At 43.9% G+C, this 9,423-nt stretch overlaps 1 protein-coding gene across 1 annotated transcript in view; it reads right to left on the reverse strand.

Moving 5' to 3' along the window:
- The window catches only part of LOC132828790 (hemicentin-2-like), a 33,008-nt gene extending 32,209 nt beyond the window's left edge, over positions 1–799 (reverse strand). Inside the window, exon 1 of the mRNA XM_060845885.1 lies at positions 574–799. Coding sequence (XP_060701868.1) covers positions 574–685 — 112 coding nt within the window. The 5' untranslated portion in view covers positions 686–799. The remainder of the gene's footprint in view (positions 1–573) is intronic.
- Between the last annotated feature and the right edge of the window lie 8,624 nt (positions 800–9,423).

The following is a 9,423-nucleotide window of genomic DNA, read 5'->3' on the forward strand; positions in this document are numbered from 1 at the left end:
TATCCAACTCTGCTTTAAAACAAAGATCAGTCTTCACCTTTAACGGCAAAGCACAAAACAAAGACCTCTGTGCAAATTCCACTTTCTGTAAACTCTGACCCCAATCACTCAGTTCTCAATTAGTCATTCTCTTATCATTGGTTCCAGAGTCTTTGGAAATCTGATATTTTCCATTGAAACTTCACAATATACATATTAACTTGCATTTGATTTATCCTAGCTTAATACTGGAAATATTTCAAGTCTCCTTAATGCCGAATCTTCATCCCTGGACTGATTCTTGTCAAGCTGTGGTGTAAATTCTCTTGCAGCTTCCGTATCCCTTCCTTAACAAGATATCCAAGATGTGCCCAGATGCAAAGACAATGATCTGTCTTCATTGGGTTGTAAAACGTATTTTGCATGAACACATTTGAATATTTCTCAGCAAAACATAAAATGCACATTTTCTCAAATTCTGAACAACTAATTCCACAAACTCCCTCTAACTCAACTGATGTTTAGAAATAAATAAATATCTTGGTTGAAAATTTCGAATTGATTAAAAGTACCTACCGGATTAAAAGTACCTACCAGAATCATGGATTAGTACAGAAAAAGTAAAAATTAGGAAAGAGATTCTTGTCCACATCTTATCCTGTTCATTTGGAATTCCAGTGATTTGAAAAGAACACCCCATCTTCATTCACTCTCCAGCACTGCTATCTGGGTAAGCCCAAACCTGTTAGTCTGAAACTTTTCTTTGAATTTCAGTTATTAACAGTAAATTGTGTGTGTCCAGAGGAGCTCAGTGCTCCAATTCCTCTCCCTGTCTCAGAACTGGGAGCTATAACAATTTGTTGTCTTCTAATGTAAATGTTCTCTCTTTTCCTGTACAGCTGCCACTGCCAATTTATATCCTCCCTGCTCTGAGGGTCAGCCACCTTTAATTTTTTTCCCCAGCTCTTTTCTGCTCGCCTTGGAAACCCCCAGCCTTCACCCTGAACTGACATTTCTGAGGAGATCAACAGGATTGTGGAAAGTTTTTTTGAGATGGTTGTTTGAGAAATGGTCATTCAGAACAGTCACTGAGCTCCTCAAACCTGCCCCATCACTCAATGAACCGCTGATGATTCCATCAATTTATGCACCTTGCTTCTGTAACCCCTGTATTCCTGCTTGATCATGATTTATCAAACTCAATTTTTGAAATTGTCATTTGGCACCGCACCCTTCTCCCCAGCCTCATCAGATTTTGTGGGGAGGGGGAACGTTTTAGATGTCTAACATGCTTTGTGTGTGGAATTGTTTCCTAACATTATCCAAACATATCCTGTCTCAACTCGGCTGCTGCTGATATCCCTCATCCCATGGTGCCTCAGGACTTTGTGGTTCTAATACCTCCATCAACCATCTTCAGGCATTGGTTAGCTCAGTTGGCTGGATGGCTGATTTGTGATGCAGTGTATCACCAACAGCATGGGTCTAATTCCTGCATTGGCTGAGGTTTCCCTGAAGAACCCTCCTTTGCAAGCTCTCTCCTCACATGAGGCATGGTGACCCTCAGATTAAACCATCACCAGTTAGAGAGGTCTACAGCATGAAAACAGGCCCTTTGGCCCAACTTACCAACACTGCTTAGTTTTTAACAATTTAAACCAGTCCCATTTGCCTGAATTTGGTCATATTCCATAATGTAAATGTTTGTTAAATGACAACATTTTACTCACGACCTCTAGCAACCTGTTCCAGACACATGCCACATTCTGTGTGAAAAGATTCTATATCTTTTTCCTTTCACATTAAACCTATGCCCTCTAGTTTTAGAGTCTCCTCATGTGGGGAGAGGCTGTGTGCTGTCTATGTTTCTCATGATGTTATAAACCTCCATAAGGTCACCCCTCAGTCTCCTACATTCCAAGGAAAAAAGTCCCAGCCTATCGAACCTCTCCTTAGAACACAAACCTTCCACTCCAGGTATGATCATAGTAAATCTTTTCTGCAATCTTTCTAGTTTCATGATACCCTTTCTACAGTAGGGCAACCAGAACTGCGCACAGTACCTCAAATGTGCCTGTCACCAACATTTTAGACAGAAGCTACAAGATGTCTCCTATACTCAATGCTCTGACCAATGAAAGCTAGTATGCTAATTGCCTTCTTTATTGCCCTGTCCAGGTGTGACTCTTTTCTCAAGTGGCAATCCCCCTGTAGCCCTAGCTCTCTTTGTTCTATAACACCCCCCAATGGCCTTAGCATTGACTAGGTGAATTCTGTTCTGCTTTGCCTTTCCAAAATGCAACACCTTGCATTTATCCAAACGAAACTTAATGTACTTTTCTCTCTCCGTGATGAGAGAGCAGCCCTATGGTCTGGTAAGACTATGGTGTCTTTACCTTTTATTCCTATGTTCCACTCAACATTAATTCAGTTGAAACTCTGGTGTCTGCAGCACAACTTGCACCTTCTTTCTCTCTGACCTACGTGGGCTAACAGCTGAGTATATCTTAATTTTAACATTTCCATCTTTGTTTTCACCACTTCCCTATTTCTGAAACCTCCTACATCCCAATAACACTCTGAGCTACCTCTACCCATCCAATGGGTGAGACCCATTTCCATTCCTCTTATGATGGCCATGCCTCAATGTGAAGCTCTGGTATTATCTCTCGAAATCTCTTTACCTCTCTCTCTTCTCCTTCATTGTGCCCTCTAAAAACTACTTCATGGCCTCAACATTTGGTAATCTGTCTTAATTTCTTTTCTAATAATTCAGTGCCAATTTCCTTTCAGTAATCATTCCTGGGGAATGTCTTGGGACATACTACAATTCAAAAGGTACTATTCAAATATAAATTGGCATTATTAATCACTCACTATATACCCCCTTCACTTCAAGGAGGAACAGGATACAGTCTTCACACTCCCAGGATACAGGACAGCAATACCCCCAGCTGTCTTTACTCATCCGTCTTTGGTATCCTGCCTGAAGGCAAGTCTGACCTGAGCAAGCTCCTTCAAGGGTGAGACAAGGAGGCACATTGCAAATCCACCATAGCCTGGACAGGGGCTATACCACAGTTTGTCAGCATCATCTGAGCCACATAAGTCAACAAAGACAAGTGCCCCTCTCCCACACATTACTGTGTTGTATTGAAGAGTACCGAAGGACACTCGAAACATTAACCCTGTTTCTCTCTCCCCAAGTATGGCCAGATCTGGTGAGTTTCTCCAGCAAATTCTGTTTTTATTGCTGAACCCCTGGGGTCAGCAGGAATGTTCTTTGGACTTACCTTTCATCAGGATGACTGCAGTGAGGATCCATCACATAATGTGCTACTGTTAACATTGACACACGGTCACATCAGGAAACGTTCGCTTTCAAAATGACTTAAAGTTGATGCAAACTGATAGATTTTAAGAAATGCCTCAAGGACAGGAAGGAAGAGGGAGCAGATTCCAGGGCTGGAGCACAGGATGCAAAAGAGCACCAAGGGTGGAACCCTTCAAACTGAGATGCTCAGAGTGCAGAGACCACATCAGGGGTGGAAGAGACTACAAAGAGAGAAAGAGAAATTGCTGGAGAAACTCAACAGGTTGAGAGAGAAAGCAGAGTTAACATTTCAAATCCAATGACAATTCCAAATTTTCAGATTTCCAGCATCTGCAGTTCTTTATTTTATTTTAGATTACAGAGATAATGAGGATGAGGGACCTGAGAGAAACAGTGGAAAGGTTAAAGTTGAAATACTAAAAGAGTGAGTTTAAGGAGTTAGGTTCCTGAACAAAGGAAGTTCTTGTATCTATGAAATACTTTCCACGTCCCAAAGCATGTATCTTTAGTTTTTGTTTGGTGAAGCAACCATTTATACCAGTACTTCCTACATGGCACTTTCAGAAATAGGACACCAGCCGGGAGGCCAGTTAGAGACAAGGAGATCAGGTTGCGACTGTACAGGACATTGGTTAGGCCACTGTTGGAATATTGCGTGCAATTCTGGTCTCCTTCCTATCGGAAAGATGTTGTGAAACTTGAAAGGGTTCAGAAAAGATTTACAAGGATGTTGCCAGGGTTGGAGGATTTGAGCTACAGGGAGAGGCTGAACAGGCTGGGGCTGTTTTCCCTGGAGTGTCGGAGGCTGAGAGGTGACCTTTTAGAGGTTTATAAAATCATGAGGGGCATGGATAGGATAAATACACAAGGTCTTTTCCCTGGGGTTGGAAGTCCAGGACTACAGGGCGTAGGTTTAGGGTGAGAGGGGAAAGATATAAAAGAGACTTAAGGGGCAATGTTTTCACACAGAGGGTGGTACGTGTATGGAGTTGCCAGAGGATGTGGTGGAGGCTGGTACAATTGCAACATTTAAGAGGCATTTGGATGGGTATTTGAATAGGAAGGGTTTGGAGGGATATGGGCCGGGTGCTGGCAGGTGGGACTAGATTGGGTTGGGATATCTGGTTGGCATGGACAGGTTGGACCGAAGGGTCTGTTTCCATGCTGTACATCTGTATGATTCTACAAGGAGAAAGAGGCGAGCAATGGCAAGTCAGGCAGTTACCACAGCCAGTAAACGATGTCACAGGGAGACCAGAGTGGTGTTGACAGTGATCTCTGGCATGTAGGCCTGATGCCTGGACTCCTGCAATAGCGGTGGGGCATCAGCTGCAGGGAAGGTGGGGGCACAGAGACTGCTGGCTGTAGTAGGCCCAGAGCAGGGGCTTTGCAGAAGTTCTGGAGCTGTATTTGGGATCCTGGCTGATGAAGATGAACTCCACTTAAGCACTTTCATTTTGTTCTTTTTGTACCTCAAAATGGTGTCAGATTGTGGTGACAGAACACTTCACTGTCATCTCCCTGGATATATATGACAACAAACCATTCATCATTGTCATCAGCTCAGGAAACCAGTTTTGTGGTCACCACAGGACTAGTTCTGCCCTCCTGATGCTAGTGTTTCTTATTAATTGAATCTAAATTGCAACAGCTTCTCTGGTGGGATTTGAATCCACTATTCTAGAGCAGGAGGTTGGGCCAATTGGAGTGTGATGCCAGTGATATAACCATGACTCCGCCTTCTGCCCCTTGTCCTCCCTGCCAGAACAAACAAAGAAACAGTTCAGCACAGGGACAGACCCTTTGGTGCACCAACACTGTGCTGGCATATGACAACGTTCTAAACTAAAAGCCTTTTACCTCTACACAGTTCTTGTCCCTTTATTGTTGTGGTTCTGTTCGCCGAGCTGGAAGTTTTTGTTGCAAACGTTTCGTCCCCTGGCTAGGCGACATCATCAGTGCTTTGGAGCCTCCTGCGAAGCGCTTCTTTGATGTTTCTTCCGGTATTTATAGTGGTCTGTCCTTGCCGCTTCCGGGTGTCAGTTTCAGCTGTCCGCTGTAGTGGTTGGTATATTGGTATATTTATTCCCTGTCGATTCATGTATCTGTCAAGATGCCTCTAGAACATTGCTATTGCATCTGCCTCCTCTGGCTGTGCATTCCAGGCACTTACACCTGCTGTGTTAAAAAAAAACTACCTCTCACATCTCCTTTAAACCTTACCTCCTTTTATCTTAACCCTATGCCCCTTGTCCTTGACGTTTCTACCCTGGGGAAAAGGCTCTGACTAGCCATTCTATCCAGCTCTCAATTTTGTAAACTTCTAAGAGGTGACCATTGCTCTCCCACCTTCCCCATCCCAATCCTTCGATATTCAAGTGAAAGCATACTAACTTTGTCCCATCCCTTCTCATAGCTAATATTCTCCAAACCAGGCAACATCCTGGTAAACTGCTTGTGTATCCTCTGCAAAGCCTCCACATCCTCCACATACTGTGGTGACCAGAACTGCACACAATGCCAAGGCGTTCTATACACACATTAAAAACAAGATGATAACTAGGGAGAAGGCAGGACCAAAGCTAAAGCAGGGGAGGCAGAAGATGGGTGAGATCCTAACTGAATACTTTGCATTGCAGAGAAGTGCCATGAGAAGGATATGGAGGATAGTGAGATTAGTGTGGAGCATTCTTGTATGCTAAGGCATTTTGAGATCAAGAAAGAAGTGGTGTTGGGTCTCCTGAAGAGCACTGAAGTGATAAGTCCCCAGGGCCTGATGGTATCTACGCCAGGTTATCAGGAGAGGCAAGAGAAGGGATTGATCTAGATCTTTGTATCCTCACTAGCTACTGGAGGGGTCCCAGAGGACTGGCAAGTAGGGAAGGGGATTAGGGATAATCCAGGAAACTATAGACTGCAGAGTCTCACATTGGTGGTTAGGAATCTATTCTTAAGAATCTATTGGAGAGAATTCTTAGGAATAGAATTTACACGTGTTTGGAAAAGCATGACCTAATTAGGAACAGTTAGCATGCCTTTATACGGGGCAGGTCATGTCTTATTAACTTGATTGAATTTTTTGAGGAGGTGACCCAGGTGATTGATGAAGGTAGAGCCATGGATGTTGTCTATGTGGATTTTAGTAAGGCTTTCAACAAGGTCCCTCATCCAGAGGATTAAGATGCATGGGATCCACAGTGACTTGGCCACATGGATTCAGAACTGGCTTTCCCATAGGAGGCAGGGGGTAGTGGTGGAAGGGTGTTTTTCAGGCTGGAAGTCTGTGACTAGTGGTGCTCTGCAGGGATCTGTACTGAGACCTCGGTTTGTGATACAGGTAAATGACTTGGAAGAAAATGTAGATGGGTGGGTTAGTAAGTTGGTGGATGATACAAAGATTGGTGGAGTTGTGGATAGTGTAGAAGGTTGTCAAAGGAGACAATGAGGATATAGATTAGTTGGAGATATGGTTGGAGAAATGGCAGATGGAGTTTAATCCGGATAAGTGTGAGGTGCTACACTTTGGGAGATTAAATGTTAAGGAAAAGTATCCAGTTTATGGCAGGACTCTGAACAGCATTGATGTACAGGGGGATCTTGGGGTTCAAGTCCATAGCTCCTTGAAAGTAGGTTGGGTGGTAAAGGAGGCAAATAGCATGCTTGCTTTTATTGTTTGGGGAATTGAGTATTTGAGTCAGGATGTCATGCTGCAGTTTTATAAGACATTGGTTAGGCCGCACCTAGAGCATTGTGTTCAATTCTGGTCACTGCATTACAGGAAGGATGTGGAGGCTTTGGAGAGGGTGCAGAACAGGTTTCCCAGGATGCTGCCTGGATTAGAGGGTATGAGCTGTGAAGAGATGCTAGAAAAACTCTGGTTGTTTTCTCTGGAGTGGTGGAGACTGAGGGGAGACTTGATAGAAGTCTATAAAACTATGAGATGAACAGCTAGGGTTGAGGGTCAGAACCTTTCTTCCCAGAGTTGAAATGTCTAATAGTAGGCGGCGTGTATTTAAGGTGAGGGGGCAAAGTTCAAAGGAAATGTGAGGGGCAAGAGTTTTTACAGAGAATAGTAGAAGTGTGAAACACACTGCTGGGGTAAGGGTGGAGGCAGATACAACAGGGGCATTTAAGGGACTTTCAGATAAGCACCTGAATATACAAGGAATGGAGGGATATGGATCAAGAGCAGGCAGAAGGGATTAGTTGAATTTGACATTATTTCTGGCACAACACCATGGGTTGAACAGCCAGGTCCTGTGCTGTACTGTTCTGTGTTCTAATATTCCAAATGTGGTCTAACTGAAGTCCTATACAGCTGTAACATGACTTGCCAATTTTTATACTCTACTGCCTGACGGCATGTAGTAGCCGACTTGGCCACCTGATCCACTTGTGCTGCTACTTTGAGGGGACTGTGGACTGTACACCTGGATCCCTTTGTATGTTGATGTTACTAAGCGTTCTGCTGTACACAGGACAATGCAGTTCCCATCATTCCTCACCTTCCCCCCTCACCAGCCTTTATTTTCCATGAATCATCCTCTCCATTTATACCATGTCTAGCATTGTGTCGCAGCCAAACACACAGCCTTTATTTTCTGGGAGGTGCAGTTCCTTGTTCCCTCTGTGACCTCTTGGTCCATGCCATTGTCAATGCATAACCCAACACCTCTGCACTTCCCGCTGACGCCCACCCCCCAACATGACCCCTCCCTCCCTGTTTTCCATGCAACTGCAGGATTATATAGTTGGCCCTTTACTCTCTCACCATCCAAGTCCCTCGAACACTCACTCCTGACGAAACTGTCATTTACCTCTTTCGTGTACAGAATGTGGTCCCTACTCGTGAAGAACAAATAGAGACGAGGTGATTATTTTGAGGAAATCATCTGTGCTCAGACCACGGACATGACCCTGAGCTTCCAGTTGCTTGATGTTTTATTTCTCCATTTTGCTCCCACTCTAACCTTGCTGACCTTGGCCGGCTGTGGTAGTTCAGTGAAGCTCAATATTAGTTTGAGCAACAACAGGACAGTATGTTTTTTTACTGTGTAACAATTTGGCACAGTTTACAGTGTTAAAAACATCTCATAAACGTATTGCTGCTGCTGTCAAGGCCTGGGTTGCTTTGAGCTCCCGGGAAAGAGTGACAGTCCGTGCTGTACATCTCTATGACTAAGACACCGCAACCATTTTTTACTTGCTTGTTTGGTAGATGGCATTTGGACATTGCTAAAAAAGTAACACTTTATCAAAGCATTTTGTCTTATACCGATCAGGAACATTTGCAAGAATCCCCATACTAAAAACATTTATACTGTATATTAGAAAAATTCTGATTGGTTTCACAAGTGGACCCTTATTGGTTGGAGCAGTGCATGGAGAATGCACCAGTTTGATAACGATTGATAGTTAACTGACACATCTGTTTTAAATTTTAAACCAGGCAAGTCCCTCAGGCATTCTGTGGTTCATTTCTGAGAGCAATGTCTGCTCCGATGACCCACTGAGGCTCAGCATATGCTGCAAGAATAGCCTCTCGTTTTCTACTTGGGGTCCTTGCAGCCTTCAGTAATTTTAGAATTTAAATACCACCATCCTTGTCCTCCACCTAGACTTGGGCTGCTTGCAACTCAGCCAACCCATTTTCACGCACTCAAGGACCCCATTATTAGCTTTCCTTTCCTCCCAGTACACAATTATCCATCCCTTTCTCTGTCTTTCTGGGCTGTCTCCATCTATCTGCTTACTCACCATCTCCTCACTCTCCCCACCCCCCCCCACCACTTCCCCAAACCCCCCAAGCCCCGTCTTCAGTACATATAGCATCTGTCCTGAGCAACTATCACTTCTGAAGAATGCTCACTGGACTTGAAACGTTTACGACTTTGCCAGCCTTGCTGAGCAGTTCCAACAATTTCCATTTTTGTTTCAGGTTTCCAGCATCTGCAGCTCTTTATTTTACAGTAGCTATCACCTGCTTTGTCCAGCCTGATCCAAGATGGAAAATGGACAGAATTTCTGGCTGTAACAGGCTGCTCCTTTTGAGGTATTTTAGGTGTTGAAGGTGATTTCCTCAAATTCCAGGAGCAGCAGTTACTGTTTTG

The sequence above is a fragment of the Hemiscyllium ocellatum genome, chromosome 28, assembly GCF_020745735.1.
Source record: "Hemiscyllium ocellatum isolate sHemOce1 chromosome 28, sHemOce1.pat.X.cur, whole genome shotgun sequence".
Classification (NCBI taxonomy): domain Eukaryota; kingdom Metazoa; phylum Chordata; class Chondrichthyes; order Orectolobiformes; family Hemiscylliidae; genus Hemiscyllium; species Hemiscyllium ocellatum.